At 40.2% G+C, this 21017-nt stretch overlaps 2 protein-coding genes across 2 annotated transcripts in view; both read left to right on the top strand.

Annotated features, from left to right (window-relative positions):
• The window catches only part of LOC128360906 (NACHT, LRR and PYD domains-containing protein 14-like), a 423000-nt gene that overhangs the window by 51685 nt on the left and 350298 nt on the right, over positions 1 to 21017 (top strand). The window lies entirely within an intron of this gene.
• Positions 10035 to 19316, top strand: LOC128360715 (NACHT, LRR and PYD domains-containing protein 3-like). Its single transcript, XM_053321207.1, has 7 exons — positions 10035 to 10097; positions 11225 to 11450; positions 11585 to 12939; positions 12979 to 13418; positions 17593 to 17763; positions 19013 to 19127; positions 19272 to 19316. The coding sequence occupies exons 1-7, from the start codon at positions 10035 to 10037 to the stop codon at positions 19314 to 19316; spliced, it is 2415 nt and encodes an 804-aa protein (XP_053177182.1).

The raw sequence follows: 21017 nt of genomic DNA, 5'->3' as shown, positions 1-21017 counted from the left end.
GAGGTCTTACTTTAACTTAATGCTGCCAGTGTAGAAACACAACCATACACATTTTAATACTGTAGTGTCTAATATCACATGTTTTACTGCTAGATCACATATTTGGTTGGGGGAAAAACAACATGTAGCTTTTCTGCATATCACCATATTTCACATTCAGATTCACTTTAACCCTTGTGTCGTCCTCCCGGGTCTTATTCTTCTTCCCTCCTTCTTTCATTCCCTCCCTCTTTCCACCCTCCTTTCCTTCCTTCCTTCCTCCCTCCCTTCTTTCCTTCCTTTTCTACCTTCCTTCCTTCTTTCCTTCCTTCCTCCCTTCCTCCCTTCCTCTTTTCCTTTCCTCCATCCCTCCTACCTTCCTTCCTTTCCTTCCTTCCTCCCTAATTTCCTTCCTTCCTTCCTCCCTCCCTCGTACCTTCCTTCTTTCCTCCTTCCTTCCTCCTTTCCTTCCTTCCTCCCTAATTTCCTTCCTTCCTTCCTTCCTTCCTTCCTCCCTAATTTCCTTCCTTCCTTTCCTCCTTTCCTTCCTTCCTCCCTTCCTCTTTTCCCTCCCTCCCTTCCTTCCTTTCCTCCTTTCCTTCCTTTCTCCCTAATTTCCTTCCTTCCTCCCTTCCTCTTTTCCTTTCCTCCCTCCCTCCCTTCTACCTTCCTTCCTTCTTTCCTCTATCCCTCCTACCTTCCTCCCTCCCTTCCTTCCTTGACTGGAGGACAACAGGAGGGTTAAGGTGGTTTAGGTTGAAAGCAACGTTCACAGTTGGAGACAGGAAGCAGACGGAGGTCTCCAGTGTCAAAGTCAGACACTTCATTCAGCTTATGAGGTGTTACTTTAACTTAATGCTGCCAGTGTAGAAACACAACCATACACATTTTAATACTGTAGTGTCTAATATCACATGTTTTACTGCTAGATCACATATTTGGTTGGGGGAAAAACAACATGTAGCTTTTCTGCATATCACCATATTTCACATTCAGATTCACTTTAACCCTTGTGTCGTCCTCCCGGGTCTTATTCTTCTTCCCTCCTTCTTTCATTCCCTCCCTCTTTCCGCCGTCCTTTCCTTCCTTCCTTCTTCCTTCCTTCCTCCCTCCCTTCTTTCCTTCCTTTTCTACCTTCCTTCCTTCTGTCGTTCCTTCCTTCCTTCTTTCATTCCTTCCTTCCTTCCTTCCTTCCTTCCTTCCTTCCTTCCTTCCTTTCTCTTCCTTCCTTTCTTTCCTTCACTTCCTTCCTTTCTTCCTTCCTTCCTTCTCTTACTTCCTTCCTTCCTCCCTTCTTTCTTTCCTTCCTTCCATCATTTCTTCCTTCCTCCTTCTCTTCCATCTCTTCCTCCATTCTTCATTTTCTTCCTTCCTCCCTTCTTTCTTTCCTTCATTCCTTCCTCTTTTCCTTTCCTCCCTCCCTTCCTCCCTACTACCTTCCTTCCTTCTTTCCTCTGTCCTTCCTTCCTTTCCTGCCTCCCTCCTTCTTTCCTTCCTGCCTCCCTCCTTCTTTCCTTCCTGCCTCCCTTCCTCTTTTCCTTTCCTCCATCCCTCCTACCTTCCTTCCTTCCTTCCTTCCTTCCTTCCTTCCTTTCCTTCCTTCCTCCCTAATTTCCTTCCTTCCTTCCTCCCTTCCTCTTTTCCTTTCCTCCCTCCCTCCTACCTTCCTTCCTCCTTTCCTTCCTTCCTCCTTTCCTTCCTTCCTCCCTAATTTCCTTCCTTCCTCCCTTCCTCTTTTCCTTTCCTCCATCCCTCCTACCTTCATTCCTTCCTTTCCTTCCTTCCTTCCTCCCTTCCTCTTTTCCTTTCCTCCCTCCCTCCTACCTTCCTTCCTTCCTTCTTTCCTCTGTCCTTCCTTCTTCCTCCCTCCCTTCCTTCCTTGACTGGAGGACAACAGGAGGGTTAAGGTGGTTTAGGTTGAAAGCAACGTTCACAGTTGGAGACAGGAAGCAGACGGAGGTCTCCAGTGTCAAAGTCAGACACTTCATTCAGCTTATGAGGTGTTACTTTAACTTAATGCTGCCAGTGTAGAAACACAACCATACACATTTTAATACTGTAGTGTCTAATATCACATGTTTTACTGCTAGATCACATATTTGGTTGGGGGAAAAACAACATGTAGCTTTTCTGCATATCACCATATTTCACATTCAGATTCACTTTAACCCTTGTGTCGTCCTCCCGGGTCTTATTCTTCTTCCCTCCTTCTTTCATTCCCTCCCTCTTTCCGCCCTCCTTTCCTTCCTTCCTTCCTTCCTTCCTTCCTCCCTCCCTTCTTTCCTTCCTCCCCTCCTTTCCTTCCTTATTTCTTCCTCCCTTCCTTCTTTCCTTCTTTCCTCCCTCCCTCCGTCTCTCTTTCTTTCCTTTGTCCTTCTTTCATACCTTGCTTCCTCCCTTCTTCCTTCCCTCCTTCCTTCCTCCCTCCTTTCCGCCCTCCTTTCCTTCCTTCCATCCTTCCTCCCTCCCTTCTTTCCTTCCTTTTCTACCTTCCTTCCTTCCTTCCTTCCTTCCTTCCTTCCTTCCTTCCTTCCTTCTTTCTTTCCTTCCTTCCATCATTTCTTCCTTCCTCCTTCTCTTCCATCTCTTCCTCCATTCTTCATTTTCTTCCTTCCTTCCTTCACTTCCTTCCTTTTCTTCCTTCCTTCCTACCTCCTTTCCTTCCTTATTCCTTCTTTCCTTCTTTCCTCCCTCCCTCCGTCTCTCTTTCTTTTCTCTGTCCTTCTGTCATACCTTGCTTCCTTCCTTCGTTCCTTTCCTCCCTTCTTCCTTCCTTCCTCCCTCCTTTCCGCCCTCCTTTCCTTCCTTCCTTCCTTCCTCCCTCCCTTCTTTCCTTCCTTCCCTCCTTTCCTTCCTTATTCCTTCCTCCCTTCCTTCTTTCCTTCTTTCCTCCCTTCCTTCTTTCCTTCTTTCCTCCTTCCTTCCTTCCTTCCTTCCTACCTTCTTTCCTTCCTTATTCCTTCTTTCCTTCTTTCCTCCCTCCCTCCGTCTCTTTCTTTTCTCTGTTCTTCTGTCATACCTTGCTTCCTTCCTTTGTTCCTTTCCTCCCTTCTTCCTCCCTCCCTTCTTTCCTTTCTTCCCTCCTTTCCTTCCTTCTTTCCTCCCTCCCTCCCTCCGTCTCTCTTTCTTTCCTCTGTCCTTCTTTCATACCTTGCTTCCTTCCTTCGTTCCTTTCCTCCCTTCTTCCTTCGTTCCCTCCTTTCCTTCCTTCTTCCTTCTTTCCTTTCCTTCCTTCCTCCCTCCTTCCTGCATATCACCATATTTGCAACTTGCTAAATACATGAACATTTTCTCATTATGTTGACAGATAACGTGATTCAGCCCAAATTATTACTAACACATTGTTACTAGCTAAATGTATTAGCTGTTGCAGTTTAGTCATATATAATAGTAATTACTAGGAGATGGAGTTTATTTGCCTTCCATAGAACTACTCTACAGAGACTGAAAACATGAGACTCACTCATCTGGTTTTAATACCTTTTGGACAACAACAGAGGAATAACATATATAAGCCTTTTATAGTGTTGTCTTAGTGTATTTTAAAGAATTATAGACTCTCTGTCAGGAGATGATTTCTGACTCACCACTCTGTTTCAAACACACAGATCTCTGTTACATTGCATCACATCCATTTATTTTCATAATGTTCAAGTATTACAAAACTTAACCGTAAACTTTCTCCTTATAAATATAACAAAAGGCCTCGTGTGTGCGGTCAAAAGACATTTCTGATCTTTTCCTTCTCATCATGAGTTGTCAAGAGTTCAACCCACCTGTCTCCAATGACTCATTCATTCATAGGATCTGTCACTCCCACCTCCCGACCACAGATGCAATACATATAAAGGACAGCAGGGGGAGACCAAACCATTCAACCATACATACCTAAACATAATATCTAAATAATTAGGTGAGTACTCTAACACCAATCAAAGTAATGAATCAAACAATAATATAATATAATGAAGTAAATTATAATAAAGTAAAATGTTAGTAGATCAGTTCATTGTTGGTTTGGATTTGTTGACAATAAGAAAAATGTGGAAAGTTGCAGCCTTGTCCTTTTAACTTAGTTGTTTCTTTTTGGACACACCTTATCTCCCCTATCAGATAAGCTGTCCTCAATCACCACACACACACACACACACACACACACACACACACACACACACACACACACACACACACACACACACACACACACTACTTACAGGAAATAAGAAAGAGGGAGGAGCAAACAGTCTGTTTCCTCATCAAACAAGTAGTGAAAGCATTCACTCTGTTCAGACGACATTTTAGAGTCATGAGAGCAGAAGGAGGAAAACATCAAGTGTGAATCAGGGTGAGTGTTAATGTTACTGTAGACCTGGAAATATTGAGTGTCTATTGATCATTGCTGATTACTTTTCAGATTAATTGTTAAATTGATTAAACTTTGTCAGAAAAGTATGAAATCACAGTGTTGACTTCTTCAAATGTTGTTTCCTTTGTTCTTTTCCTGGTTTGTGCGTCCTCACAGTGATGTAACGTGACTCACTGGTTCTGTTAAAATAGAGAGAAGTCACAGTTAAGAACAACACAGATGTTTATCTGAAGTCTGTTTGTTGGATTTAAACCAGAGTCAAAGTTTCTCTTTGTGATGGACAGAAAACACACATGGTTGTAGTTAAAGTCATGTAAACTAATAAGAAGACACAGTACTAACATGAGAGGCAGGACTGGGTTTATTATACTGTGTGTGTGTGTGTGTGTGTGTGTGTGTGTGTGTGTGTGTGTGTGTCTCCAGTGTTACTGGTTTACCTCTCAGACTCCAGAAGATGAAGGAAGAGGAGGAAGAGGAGGACGGAGCAGAGTCTCTAATATCCAGCTGTCTGTCTATGAAGAGTGACCGGTCTAAAGGTGAACCTCCACGCTTCAGTAATGAACCTGGACCCTCAGACACAAAGTAAGAGACTGTTTCTACTGTAAACTGACCTGAAGATGATTCAGTGTTGAGTGTCACTCTAAAAAACAAGATGTTTCAAGTTCAGTGAAAAGTTTGCATGTAGCCCAAACCTTTATGTATAAGCGTTATAAATATATAGAGGACAGAGGAAAAGAGAGACAGTGGAGATAAATAACAGCAACAGGAGTTTCTGCTGAGTTCTGAGTTCAGTCAGAAGTTGAACTGAACACAAACAAACAGACACAGTTTGTTTGTTGCTAGCTAAGTTAAAGCTAATGTAGTAGAGTTGGTACTGAGACTGTTTGGGGCAAATAAACATGAATGATCCAGCAATTGAACTCTTGAAAATTAGGTGAGATTCACTTTGCATTCTGCCTGATCAAACTTTACTATTATTGTCTGTGTATCCAAAGCCTGATATATTTTCTACCTCTGTACTGTAGACCTGCTGTTGCATATAAACTGTTATAAACACATTAAGGAGTCACAGCTCTGCACTTGGTGACATTTTCTTTTGTCACAGAAGAGTTTGAGTTTATTGAGAAATGACTCCAAAGACTAATTTACCCCACCACCCACCTCCACTCCAAGCATAACATTTGTGATGGCTGCAGACCCTTTCAAGAAGCAGTTTTTAGTTTGTCCATTCTGGGCTACTGTAGAAACATGACAGAGGAGCGGCTTACTTTGTAGATATAAAAGTCTGAATTCTTATTTTCATTTAAATAAATGTCTGTTCAGCCATGAGATGTAAACTTATACTCTTATGTTATTGTATTTTAATCATATTACACTGCCGTAAAGTCAAAGCACATTGTAAGAGTTTAAGATCTCTGAATCATCTGTTAAAATGTTCCTAACAGTTATCATCAAAGATGAACTTTGAGCTTCAGTCACTGTAACTTTATTGCTCATTAGACAGAGACAGAGAGGTAAAGTCCAGGGAGGAAAGGCAGAGAAGGATTCAGCCTTTAAAAGGCATTTCCAGGAGATTCGGTTCAGCAGCGATTCTGGGAAATTGTTGCTGGAGTCAGAGAACCAGGAGAGTTGGGATGTCTGCTTTAGCTCCTTGAAAGAAACTGCCTATAGATACAGTGAATTTATTAAAAACAATAACTGTTAGGATGATGAATATTAGATTATTGTGACACATGCAGCTGTGTGTAGAAATACTGACACTGGCCTTCATACAGTATCTCTTCAGTCCAGCAAACTGGGAGATCCACATTAGTGAATGTGTAATCTGGTTATTGCAATAAAAAAAGATAAATGTACAATGTAGTATAAAGTCCAGAGGTTGATATGAAGAACAAACTAATGAAGCTGTAAACAGAATCATGTTTCTGCACATGCTCAGTTACATCTGCTCAACTCTGTCACCTAGAAATTACATTCATACTATTAAATACATAACCACTGAATGAAGCTACATTAATATATTGCTCTGAAGTCAGAGGGAGGAGATCAGAGTGGACAGGAAGTGTTTAGGCAACAAAAGCAATATTGTGTGTGTGTGTGTGTGTGTGTGTGTTTTTCTATCCTGGTGGGGACCAAAACCTGACATATTATTAACCAGTGGGGACCGACTTCTGGTTTCCATGGGAACAAGCATTGGAATCAATAGCAAACAGCCTCCTGATAGGCCTGGTCCCCGCAGGGTTGGTTTTCCTGACCTTGTGTTAACACACGGTACTGCAGTGCAAGAATTTCCCGGTGGGGACTTTTTCCTGACAAAGTGTGTATATTAGCATATTAGCTAATTAATAATTAGCAGAATTATGATAAATTTAGTAGTTAAAATTACGTCTGTAGACCCTTTAGGAGAAGGGTGGAGCCCAGTCAGGGTCCCCACGAGGTAGTAAAAACAGGTGTACTGTAGGTGTGTGTGTGTGTGTGTGTGTATGTATGTGTATGTGTATGTATGTATTGCTTAAAGGACCAACACAAGGATTTAATGGAATGCAGGAGAATCTATGGAGGCTGTTACACTTGTGAAACTCATTAAAGACCATCTGTAGAGTCAGAGTTTGTCCATTCTGGGCTACTGTAGAAACATGGCAGCTTCCATGGAAGAAAACCTGCTCTCTTTGTAGATATAAATATTTTCTGAATATTACACTCATAGGTTAACTATCAACATAGTTGTACATAGAGACTGAAATCATGATCACTGTTATTAGTCGGTGGAACCGTTTCTAAATGAACTAATATGATGAAACTCTTCATCATGATGGAACATGTCACCCAGTGCAGCAGTGTGGAGGAAAACTGTCTTAGGTAGGGTTAGTGTTAATATTACTGTAGGGCTGCAATTATTGATTACTACGTATTGATCATTGCTAATTACTCCTCAGATTTATTGTTACATTGATTAAATTGTGTCAGAAAAGAAATCACAGTGTTGATATCTTCAAACGTTGTTTCCTTTTATCTTTTCCTGGTTTGTGCGTCCTCACAGTGATGTAACGTGACTCACTGGTTCTGTTAAAATAGAGAGAAGTCACAGTTAAGAACAACACAGATGTTTATCTGAAGTCTGTTTGTTGGATTTAAACCAGAGTCAAAGTTTCTCTTTGTGATGGACAGAAAACACACATGGTTGTAGTTAAAGTCATGTAAACTAATAAGAAGATACAGTACTAACATGAGAGGCAGGACTGGGTTTATTATACTGTGTGTGTGTGTGTGTGTCTCCAGTGTTACTGGTTTACCTCTCAGACTCCAGAAGATGAAGGTTTCAGAGGAAGAGGAGGACGGAGCAGAGTCTCTAATATCCAGCTGTCCGTCTATGAAGAGTGACCGGTCTAAAGGTGAACCTCCACGCTTCAGTAATGAACCTGGACCCTCAGACACAAAGTAAGAGACTGTTTCTACTGTAAACTGACCTGAAGATGATTCAGTGCTGATATGTCATTAAAAAACAACACCACTGAGTAGAAATTGTTTAAGTTCAGTGAAAAATGAGCCCAACCCTGAGCTTTATGAATGAGTTATATAAATGTACAGAGGATCAGAGAGACACTGAGGGGAAACAGCATGAATTCATTCTCAGGCAAAATGTCTCTTCAGCCATGAAGTGGAAACTTATATCCATATGTTATTGTCTTTTAATTATATTTGACCGCCTTATAGTCAGTAAAATAGTCAGTTTCAAGTTCAGTGAAACATTTGCACGTAGTCCAGAGATATATGACTAAGCTTTATAAATATATAGTGGAGAGGGGAAAAGAGAGACAGTGGAGATAAATGAGCAGCAAGAACAGGAGTTTCTGAATTCAGTCAGAAGTTGAACTGAACACAGACACACAGACACAGTTCATCTGTTGCCAGCTAAACACACATGGTTGTAGTTAAAGTCATGTAAACTAATAAGAAGATACAGTATTAACATCAACCCCTTATTCTCAGCAGAGACTGAAAGAAACCTATAACTGCCTATAGATACAGGGGATTAATAAAACATAACTGTTAGGGTGATGAATATGGGATGATTATGACACATGAGGCTGTGTGTACAAATACTGACCTTCATACTTTATCTCTTCAGTCCAGCACATTAGTCAATGTGTAATCTGATTATTGCAATAAAAAAAGATAAATGTACAATGTAGTATAAAGTCCAGAGTTTGATATGAAGAACAAACTAATGAAGCTGTAAACAGAATCATGTTCCTGCACATGCTCAGTTACATCTGCTCAACTCTGTCTCCTAGAAATTACATTCATACTATTAAATACATAACCACTGAATGAAGCTACATTAATATATTGCTCTGAAGTCAGAGGGAGGAGATCAGAGTGGACAGGAAGTGTTTAGGCAACAAAAGGTGTGTGTGTGTGTGTGTGTGTGTGTGTGTGAGTGTGTGTTGCTTATAGGACCAACATGTAGGATTTAGTGGCATCTAGCAGTGAGGTTTCACATTGCAGCAAAGTGAACTGCTCCACGCACTATTTCAAGTGTGCAGGAGAACCTATGGAGGACGTTACACTTGTGAAACTCATTAAAGAGCCTCTGTAGAGCCAAAGTTTGTCCATTCTGGGCTACTGTAGAAACACGGCGGCCTCCATGGAAGAAAACCTGCTCCCTTTCTAGATATAAAGGACTCATTCTAAGGTTGCAAAAATCAATAGTTCTTCTTTGATTATACACTGATTAAAGCATATTATAAATGTTAATAAAGTTCAAAGTCAACTTTATTGTCAATCTTGCTACATGTACAGGAAATGTACGGTGAGGTAGACAACAATAAAATAAATAACTAAAAAATAAAACATTAAAAAAAACTGTTGTAAAGCTTCAAGTATGAACAGTAGGGCAACAAGGCACTTACAATACTGAATATATATTTACAAAGTCATGCAAATGCTGTGAGACAGATTGTCCATGTGCAAAGGGAGCAGCAGATTAACTTATATAACGTGGCTACTGCTGTTTTGTGTGAGAGTGTGTTGGGAGGGTGGGGGCGGGGGGTAGACCCATTCAATTTTTGGGGGGTACACTAGTTCATTAATTGGCAGAGGGGTGAGACTTAGTTGGGGTCACATGTGATGTTGAGTGCTTTACAGGCCAGGTGTGTTGTAGATGTCCAGAAGGGAGGGGAGTGAGGCACCAATGATCTTCCCTGCTGCATTCACTATGTGCTGGAGGGTTCTCTTGTTGGAGGAGAGGTGCAGCTTCCAAACCACACAGTGATGCAGCTGGTCAGGATGCTCTCAATGATACCATGGTAGAAGGAGCACATGATGGGTGTGGGGGCTCTGGCTCTCTAGAGGCGCTGCTGAGCTTTCTCGGCCAGTGATGTGGTGTTGTTGGTCCAGGAGAGGTCCTCTGTTATGTGCACACCCAGAAACCTGGTGCTGCTCACCCTCTCTACAGCAGCACCGTTGATGGACAGAGGATGGTGCTGGGTGGGTGCTCTCCAAAAGTCAACAATCATCTCCTTTGTCTTCTCCACATTTAGAGAGAGATTATAGTCGCTGCACCACGTGGTCAGTTGGCTCACCTCCATCCTGTAGCTTGTTTATCATTGTTAGTGATGAGATCCACCACAGTCGTATCATCCACAAACTTTATGAAGAGGTTGGAGCTGTGCTTTGGTCTGCAATCATGGGTCAGCAGGGTGAAGAGCAGGGGGCTGAGCACACATCCCTGGGGGCCTCCGCGTTCACTGTGATGTTGCTGGATGTGTAGTTGCTAACCATAATTGCCTTTGGTCTACCAGTAAGAAAGTCTAATAACCAGTTGAACAGGGAGGTGTTAAGACCAAGACTGTCTGGTTTCTGGATGAGCTGCTGGGGGATGATTGTGATTGTGTTGAAGGCTGAGCTGCAGTCTATGAACAGCATTCTCACATATGAGTCCTTCCTGTCCAGATGGGTGAGGGCTGATTGGATGGCAGTAGAGATTGCATCATTGCAGACTCGAAGGGGTCCAGGGAGGGAGGGGGGATTTAATGTGCTGCATGAGTATCCATTCAAAGCACTTCATGACAATGGGAATCAGTGCAACAGGTCGGTAGTGATTGAAACTGGATGGAGATGGTTTTGTTGGCACTGGTATAACTGCGGTGGCATTAAAGCATGTAGGGAGAACAGCCTGGCTCAGAAATGTGTTAAAGAAGTCTGTGAGGACATCTTTGAGCTCTTCTGCACAGTCCTTTAGCACACAGTCAGGTTTGTTGTCTGGACCTGTTGAGCTTCAAGTCACTGCAGACTTTTTCTTATTCTTGATATTAAACCAACATAACAATCTTTTCCTAACCTTAACTAAGTGTACAACCATAACAAGTTTAATGCAGCAGTTTCTAATAGCAGATGTTTTACTGCAAGATATGTTGTTGAAAAAATAAAACGGATACATTGTCAGAACATTTAATTCATACATTCAGTATCACAAGTGGGCTTTTCTGTTTGGCTCAGTTGTCTCCTGCTTATTTTTCCTCGTTTTTAGGAGTTTTCTTGTTAACAAACAAAAGTCATGTTTACATTGACTTATTTACCAGAACATATTGTATGTATCCTTGTGCTCTAACTAATTTGCTGAATCCACTTCCCTCTTTGTTAATAATCTACAAAGCCAAATTTTGAACGTAATGTTTCTATTTACTTTTGAACCCTTGTTATTGTAGTATATCATATTTTATTTAAAAATCCCAGAGCCTGAACAACAAATATTGTCTAAATACTGACAGTCTGGACTGTTTATGTGGGAAAGAGCTGCAGCTTGTGAGGTGTTGGTTGGTCTCCACTAATGTCATGTGTCATAAAGAATGTGTTCATGTCCACAGAGAGAGGAAGAGGAGGGATGTTTCTGTGGAGGAGCAGCTGTCCTGCTGTTCTTTGTGTCAGGACGTCCTGAAGGATCCAGTCTCTACCAGCTGTGGACACTGGTTCTGCAGACAGTGCATCACCTCATACTGGGACCAGTCTGCTTCATCAGGAGACTCCTCCTGTCCCCAGTGTGCAGAAAGATCCAGAACCAGACCTGGACTGCAGATAGACAGTCAGACCAGCACTGTACAAAGTAAGACTGAAGATCTGTCTGCTGATGTCATCATCTCTGAAAACAGGACAGGAATCTACCTCATCTATCCTGCTGAACATTAACACAGTGACTCATATTTCATTTTATTCACACTTTTTCTTCTTCTCTTTCAGCAGAAAGTGGTCAGCAGGAGGTTTTAGATGAACATCAGATCAGTCTGAGCAGCAGATGTAAACGTGTGACTGATGAAGCAGGAAATGAAATCCTCCTCATCAGCATCTTCACTGAGGTCCACATCATAGAGGGACTGAGTGAAGAGGTTAATACCCAACATGAAGTGAGGCAGCTTGAATCAGTTTTCAAGATGAAGACCTTCCATGACGCTCCAATCAAGTGTCAAGACATCTTTAAAGCCTTACCTGACCAACAGAAACACATCAGAGTCGTTCTGATGAACGGTGTCGCTGGTGTTGGAAAAACTTTCTCAGTGCAGAAGTTCACTCTGGACTGGGCACAGCGCTCCAAAAACCAAGATATCCGTCTGCTGATTCTGTTCTCGTTCAGGGCGCTGAACTTGATCAAAGATAAGCAGCACAGTCTGCTCATGCTGATCCATGTTTTCTATCCAACATTACAGAAGCTCACAGCAGAGAAGCTCGCTGTCTGTAAAGTTTTGTTCATCTTTGACGGCCTGGATGAAAGCAGACTTTCACTGGATTTCAACAACAGTGAGGTAGTGTCTGATGTCACACAGAAGTCATCAGTCAGCGTGCTGCTGACAAACCTCATCACGGGGAAGCTGCTTCCATCGGCTCTCATCTGGATAACTTCCCGACCTGCAGCAGCCAATCGGATCCCTCCTTCATGTGTTAGCAGGGTAACAGAAGTACGAGGCTTCACTGACGCCCAGAAGGAGGAGTACTTCAGGAGGAGATTCAGTGATGAAGAGCAGTCCAGCAGAATCATCTCACACATCAAGACATCCAGGAGTCTCCACATCATGTGTCACATCCCAGTCTTCTGCTGGATCACTGCTACAGTTCTTGACCACATGTTGAACACAGACCAGAGAGGAGAGCTGCCCAAGACCCTGACTGACATGTACTCAAACTTCCTGCTGGTTCAGACAAAGAGGAAGAAGAACAAGTATGATGAGGGACATGAGACGAGTCCACAGGAGCTGACGAAGGCTGACAGGAAACTTCTTCTGAAGCTGGGGAGGCTGGCGTTCGAACAACTGGAGAAAGGAAACATCCTGTTCTACCAAGAAGACCTGGAGCAGTGTGGTCTTGATGTCACAGAGGCCTCGGTGTTATCAGGATTTTGTACAGAGATCCTCAAAAGAGAGAGTGTGATCCTCCAGAAATCAGTCTACAGCTTTATTCATCTGAGCGTTCAGGAGTTTCTGGCTGCAGTCTACATGTACCACTGTTACACCAGCAGGAACACAGAGGTACTGAAGAACTTCCTGGGAGAAGACTACAAACACAGAGAATCAGAACCAAAGACTTTATTTGAGAAGATGTCTGCTTTTTTCAGAAACAGTGATTGCGATGTCTTCCTGAAGGGAGCCATGGAGAAATCTCTCATAAGTAAAAATGGCCACCTGGACCTGTTTGTCCGTTTCCTTCATGGCCTCTCTCTGAAGTCCAACCAGAGTCTCTTAGGAAGCCTGCTGGGTCAGACAAAGAACAGTCCAAAAACCATCCAGAGAGTCATCAACAAGCTGAAGGAGATGAACAGTGAGGATTTCTCTCCTGACAGAAGCATCAACATCTTCCACTGTCTGATGGAGATGAACGACCGCTCAGTACATCAGGAGATCCAAGAGTTCCTGAAGTCAGAGAACAGATCAGAGAAGCTCTCTGAGATCCAGTGCTCAGCTCTGGCCTACATGCTGCAGATGTCAGAGGAGGTTCTGGATGAGTTGGACCTGAAGAAGTACAACACATCAGAGGAGGGACGACGGAGACTGATCCCAGCTGTGAGGAACTGCAGAAAGGCTCAGTAAGTCCAGATGTGATTAACATTATACTGTAAATCAGTGTAGATCAGTAGATTTAATCTTCAAATATAAATTATATAAAACTCTTATTATTAAAATAATGCTCTACTTGTTTATATCTGCAATAACATGTCAGTTATATTTCATCACAGATGTACTTGAGTTTATTCAAATATGAGCTCAAACAATCTTGATTTTACAGTTGGTTGTATTAATGTTGCTAACTTAATGAACAATTATTCAGTGTATTTGTAGTAATTATTGGATTTTACAGTTGTTTTAATAATTCAACCGTATTCATTTGTTAATCATGTTTTTGTGCTGAATCAGTTTTTAGTTTCGGTAAACTGGCCGACTGGGGGGGGGGGTGATGGTTTGGGTGCTGGTCGACCGGGGTGGGGTGGGGGGGGGGGGGGGGTTGTAAAAATAATAATAATAATTCCTTCGTTAATAACACACCCAACTTTACCGCCCACTGATTCCTTCATTAATAATTGGTCATACACAACTTTATCATATTAATCACAAATTATTCACACCCCATCCAAATGTCTTTACCTCTACAAAATACTATACTATGCTGTCCTCCTCTCCTACTCTTTCTTCAATGCCTAACGAATCTATCTCTTTCTCTCCCTGACCCTGTCTTTCTGCTTGAGCAGCACTGGTTATTAATAACATAGCTAATTACACTGGTCGGACTGTTCAGCTCTGTTTCAGACTGATACCTCCGGTTCAGGCTGGTCCTCATCCTCAACACGTCTCTTTTTCAATCGCGGAAAATATTTTTCAATACTCATCTGGATTGAAGCAGCAAACATTCAGTGTAAGGGTAAAAAAACTACATAACAGTACTTATAACAACTTTATTTGATTCACAGCTGCTAGTGTTTTGACCTCGATATGGAGTTAGATTTGTTTCATAATGTTGTGTGTGTGCAGATCGACAATCTGTGTGTAAATGTGTAATCTGTAAATATAAACACCTTCCACAAATACAAAAAAAAGATTTGTATACTCACAAAAATATTTTGCAAATATAAAACGGATCTGCAAATACACAAACAAATTCCACAAATATAAAAAAATGCATTAAATTAATTTTGTGAACTCAGTTTTTATTTGTGAATCGAAAAAACATTTGTGGATCTCAGTTCTACGCTTGTGGATTTGCTTTTTACACACACAGAGTTTTGAAACAAACTTTCCGCCGGTCCGAACTAAAATCCACTCGTATCACTCGGCCATTTTCGGATAGCAAGTGATCGCCTACTGGTGACGTCATTTCCGCATATCAAAGTAAGAGCACGCAGTCTTTCTATGAGCTTTTTAAAATGTTTATCAGCGATAAGTGACGTGCATTCATGGTTTCATGTTAATGTCATACAGTGATTATTAGTGTGTGTTTATTTGTTCTATGTATATTATCTAGCACACACTTTCATATACATTTCTGTTTGAGTATGAAAGGCACCAGGATGCTTGTGGGCAATGTTCAGACAATTTTTATTGTTAAACAATAATAAAAAATAAATAAATAAATAAACACAGCTATTCATAAAACAGAATGAATACAAATGCAAAATATATTATCATTATTATTATTATTTTTATTATTGTTTAACGATAAAAAATGTCTTTTAAATGCTGTGCTGAAAATGTCTAAATCTTAAAACCCATAACTTTCTACTGATTACACTAGTATTGAAAGGTTGTGAAGAGATGTCTGGATGTCAGTCACCAGCATCTTCTACAGGGGTCCTCTTTACAGGTTGGATTGTTATGACTTCTGGTCTATTCACAATGCATCTTAATCATATTTGCAATGTATAAAATCCTGCACCCTGTTCGTTCTCCCAGCCCGCAACATGAATGCTTACACATAGACATTAGAACTACATTAGTAAGAGTACACTGCTAATAAGATGAAGTGCGTTGTGACTTTTACCCATCTGAAAGAATACATGAAAAATATTAAGGATGAGGTGGCTGATAACTGCTTACTGAAGAAGCAGCCAAGCCACCGCTTTAGAGAGCTGAACATTGCCCACAGGCATCCTGGTGCCTTTCATACTCAAACAGAAATGTATATGAAAGTGTGTGCTAGATAATATACATAGAACAAATAAACACACACTAATAATCACTGTATGACATTAACATGAAACCATGAATGCACGTCACTTATCGCTGATAAACATTTTAAAAAGCTCATAGAAAGACTGCGTGCTCTTACTTTGATATGCGGAAATGACGTCACCAGTAGGCGATCACTTGCTATCCGAAAATGGCCGAGTGATACGAGTGGATTTTCGTTCGGACCGGCGGAAAGTTTGTTTCAAAACTCCGTGTGTGTAAAAAGCAAATCCACAAGCGTAGAACTGAGATCCACAAATGTTTTTTCGATTCACAAATAAAAACTGAGTTCACAAAATTAATTTAATGTATTTTTTATATTTGTGGAATTTGTTTGTGTATTTGCAGATCCGTTTTATATTTGCAAAATATTTTTGTGAGTATATACAAATCTTTTTTTTTTGTATTTGTGGAAGGTGTTTATATTTACAGATTACACATTTACACACAGATTGTCGATCTGCACACACACAACATTATGAAACAAATCTAACTCCATACCTCGACAACCCAACTACATTTTACCGCAAACTTGCGACTAATTAACTTTATAAAGAAGGTGTAAGGGTCGGGTCGGGACGGGACAATATTGTATTCAAAATATAAAATATTTTATAGGACTTTTTAATGTGTGATTTTATAAAGGTGCACGTGATACCAATCTTTCTTGAATTTCACCAGCCGTCTTCTCTGCACTAAGGCACAGCTTCCACGCTTCTAGGGATGATCACGCTGATGGAGACACACGCGGTGTGCACGGAGGGGAGGGGCTGTGTGTGTGTGTGTGTGTGTGTGTGTGTGTGTGTGTGTGTGTAGGCTATGGGAGAGAGACGCGTGAGTGACAGAGAGACGCAAGGAGAGCAGGGAAAGGAAATGCAGCTTAACGAATACGATGCGTATTTTTTAAATAGCGTTAAAAAAAATAATTAATAACGAAACGCAATATGTGGCGGCCGGTGTTGAATCTGTGGCGCACCGCCACGAATTAGTCTATGTGTGGGAAACACTTATTTGGTAGATGGACGAATGAACTAGCATCATACATACCTAGTGAAAAGATTATGTACAATTTGAAGGGTAAACCTAGAGAGGTTCAAAAGATCTGGGGTGGGTTTCTAACATATCTGGACACAGAGTCCACAATACATTAATCCTTTTATATTTAAACAAGTATTAAACTCCAATGTCATGTGATGGTTAAACATGCTTATTCAACAACTGTTTCTAGCTTTATCTTTATTTATTTAAATGTTCTTTTCTACCTCCTTCTTCTTATCCCAGTCTCTCAACTGAAATGCTGTACAGTGGCTGTTATTTACTCCCTCTCTGCAACAGTCTTGTTTTATGTTGTTTTTGTTTTTATTTGTTTTATGATATACTGAAGGTTTGCATTTATTCTTACTTATCTGAATTGGTACACACTATGTAGGAATGTATGGTCGGACCTGTAGGGGTGGGGAGGGAGGGAGGGAGGGAGGAATGGCCTGATCTGGTACCTATCTGATATATCTTTGTACACTGTCCTATCATTCAGCTCTGGGGTTGTTTTCTGAAAAAAAAACCCAATAAAGATATTGTTGAAAAAAAAAAAAAAACTTTGTTGAGACAGACATGGGATCAGATCACACAGACAGACTGAGAACATTATGGAAGCCTCAATGTAACTCCATTGTCTTTCCTTCATCTACAAGATGCAGGTCTGCAGGTCTGACAGAGAGTGATGAGAATTATTGTTTCATTCAAACACAGTGAGAAACCATCAGCTGAACTGGGACTGTTCTGGTAGCTTACTGGTTAAGATGCCATATAACTGCAATATCTGCTGATCTCTCCTCTTGTTTCCTGTTATCTCTCAACTGTTGCTGTCTATTAAACAAATAAAATGCTCCTGAAACACAAAGATTATTTGATCCTCTCATGTGAAGAGTAAATGTTAATAAAAATAAAGAATATCAAACTGTTTTGTTACCAAATGTATGAAGTAAATATAAAGTCTCCTCTTTCATGATAACATATGTTGTAATATATGTTTCATTACAGACTTTCTGGCTGTGGACTCTCAGAGTCTCACTGTGAAGTTGTGGCCTCAGCTCTGAAGTCCAACCCTCATCTGACATTTCTGGACCTGAGTAAAAACAAACTGTCTGATTCAGGAGTGAAGCTCCTCTCTGCTGGACTGGAGAGTCCAAACTGTAAACTGAAGACTCTGAGGTCAGTTCACTGATTGTAGCTTTGCTTGTTTTTTCTTTTTATTTAATTAATATCTTTCACTAAAGTTTCAAAAGTTAATTATTTCATGAATTTAAAATCCACAGTTTTGTTGTGTGTAAAAATGACTTCCAGAGTTTAAACTAATTTGAGGCTTCAGCAGTCTGAGTTCCACATATCAAGTTAGTATCTTTGAGTTTCTTCAGTGTTTCCTTAGCTGCAGTGGAGGGATAGTGGTGTAACTCAAAGAGGGAAATTTATCCTAAATATTCTGAAACTTTGAGTCAGATAAATCAAGTGTGAGTCTACCAGACTGTCTAAGCCTCATATTAGCTTTAACTGAACTTATGAAGTCATTTCCTGCAGTGTAGCTGTGTTAGGAAGAGACCACTTCACAGTCAGTATGGACAGGAGGAATGATTACTGCCACCAATAACATGTTTAAATTACACACACCTACTAAACTACCAAATACAGGAAGAAGGAGGTCATGTTATAAATGATGAAGGTTTTTAGTCCTTTAATCATTATATGACTCAGTGTTGACATGAATATGTGTCTGAATGTTGTGGTGACATTTGGATGATGTCTGTAGAAGGCTGACATTATGATGATCCACAATAACACAATGATAAAGTCACTCTGCTCAAAAACTAAAAAGAAATCTGACACTGGATAATTCACTCTGAACCTCTGAAACTCTTGATTTTTAAATTAAATGTCACCTTCACTTTAATTTCTTTCATTAAAATTAAACCATGAAATTCAAACAAACCAACAAATATAATATCCAGTATTTACTTGTTCCAACACTTTTATGAAGCTGTGCAGTGTTTATACTGACTGAAATATTTAAACTCAACATGCTGTGATAGTTTTATAGTGACACCATTAAATATAAATATTGTAGATATATTGAACATCCTTTTCCTCCTATTCTCCCAAAATCCATCCTGACATATTAGCTATCTTTGTAAACGTTGGGATCTTGAGTAGAATCTGAAATAAATCTCTGTGGGTTTTTTAACTAGTGTTTGGCTGCACAACATGAGTTAGTATAGATGGAGTCAGTGGTGGAGCTGCAGAGTTTAAGAGGTGAAGTCACTACGTCTTTATTGAAGTAGCAGCATGTTGTCATTAATATTAATGAGAGCTCTTTTTCCTGTTTGTATTTGACCGTTTTTAATCTGCATCCTGTTGGGTTCAGCTGTTTGGAGTTTCCATTTTCTAAACTTCTACATTCTTTATTCAGGTTGATGGACTGCAGTCTGTCAGAGATCAGCTGTGCTTCTCTGGTCTCAGCTCTGAAGAGCAACCCCTTCCATCTGAGAGATCTGTATCTGGATAAAAACAGTCTGCGGGATTCAGTAATGCAGCAGCTGTGTGATCTTCGGAAGAGTCCAGACTGCAGACTGGAGACTCTGGGGTGAGTTCACTGACAGCCTGTTACTATTGTTGATCTTAATGTTTAACAACTGAACCTAATTCAGTGTTTTCCATGAATTATATAGACTGTGACGGCCCGCCTTAGTCTAACTTGTGCCGCCACAATCTGAGCTGAACATGTCTGGACACTCTCCAAAACATTACATTGTTTTAGGGCTTAGTGGTATATTGAGTTTTTAAGATATATCAACAGATTTTCAAACGAGATACAGGACGAGACTTATTTTGTGCGGATTACATTATTAAAGTACTGAATGAAGTTGTGTCAACTTTCTACTGTCTGACTCTGCTGCATGGAGGTTCAGCTCCTCCTCGCCTGAGACAGAGAGAAGCAGCTAATGTTAGCCTCTGCTGCTGTTTGCTGTCACTTCATTTTTTTTATGGAGACACTATTAAATATAAATATTGTGGATATATTAAACATCCTTTTCCTCATATTTCCCCAAAAATCCATCCTGACATATTAGCTATCTTTGTAAACGTTGGGATCTTGAGTAGAATTTGAAATACATCTCTGTGGGTTTTTTTAACTAGTGTTTGGCTGCACCGATTATGAAACACTGAATGATTTCAAGCATGAACTTTGTCTTCTAAAGTAACATCATTTATTCTTTATTCAGGTTGAATGACTGCAGTTTGTCAAAGATCAGCTGTGCCTCTCTGGTCTCAGCTCTGAAGAACAACCCCTCCCATCTGAGAGATCTGGGGCTGAGAGGAAACAAGCTGCAGGATTCAGACATGAAGCTTCTGTGTGATTTCCTGAAGAGTCCAGACTGCAGACTGGAGGATCTGGGGTCAGTTCACTGACAGTCTGTTACTATTGTTGATCTAAATGTTTATCAACTAAACCTAATTTATGTACATATATAACTTGCATCCATCCATTGCCTGCCACTGATCCGGGGCTTGATGCCACCATGGCCCAGTCCTGGATAAGCAGCAGACAATGAATGAATGACTTACATCCTTGAAGTGATTTTTCTGATTTTTTTCTCATATTTATTGTTAGTCTGTAGTTATACATGAATGAGTCAAGTTATATCTTAAGAGTTTGTGCAGCTTCTCCACTTGAAAGAGATAGATCATCTACTCAGAGTTTTTAACTGGATTTCACTCAATGACCAAACAGCTTTTCCTTTTCTTCTTCTTTTATTTGCAGTTTAGTTGACAGATGAATGGCTTTAGTTGTATTTCATTAGTTTCATCAGGTGAAAATCCTTTAAACAAAGAAAACACAGAAAAAGAAAATATTATAAATACTGTACATACTGTATATGCTATTGCAAATAAATACAGTGAAATAAATATAAGCAGGAAAATATACACATTTACAAATATTATGAAACCCAAAGTGTCCTATTTCCCTTAACCCTTTCATGCATGAATTATGATAACCTCAGTCAGGATGTTTTATTTTTCTTTAGGCATGAAAAAAATATTTGAACTCCATTTTTCATCAAATGACATTACATTATAATAACATAAATTAATTGATTTACAACTAAAAACCTTACTGCAGATGAAGTGGTAGTGTATGGGATGACGTACTAGTGTCCACTGTGGAGGCTGAAGTGCAACTATGCATCAAAATCCATCATCATGCATATATAAGAAAACAGCTTCTGAATAGCTTTCCACTGTAGTGACACTATGCATGAAAGGGTTCAATTAAACATTAAGAGCAAATAAAGTTACTCACTGTCATTATTTATAAGCTTCACGTCAAGGTAAAGAATAAATTAAATTTTCTAAACTTCTACATTTAAACCTTCTTCAGCTCTGAACAGATTATGAAACACTGAATGATTTCA

Source organism: Scomber japonicus, chromosome 6 (genome assembly GCF_027409825.1).
Source record: "Scomber japonicus isolate fScoJap1 chromosome 6, fScoJap1.pri, whole genome shotgun sequence".
Lineage (NCBI taxonomy): Eukaryota > Metazoa > Chordata > Actinopteri > Scombriformes > Scombridae > Scomber > Scomber japonicus.
The sequence above is the reverse complement of the archived record's forward strand: the minus strand, read 5'-3'. Positions and strand labels throughout refer to the sequence as shown.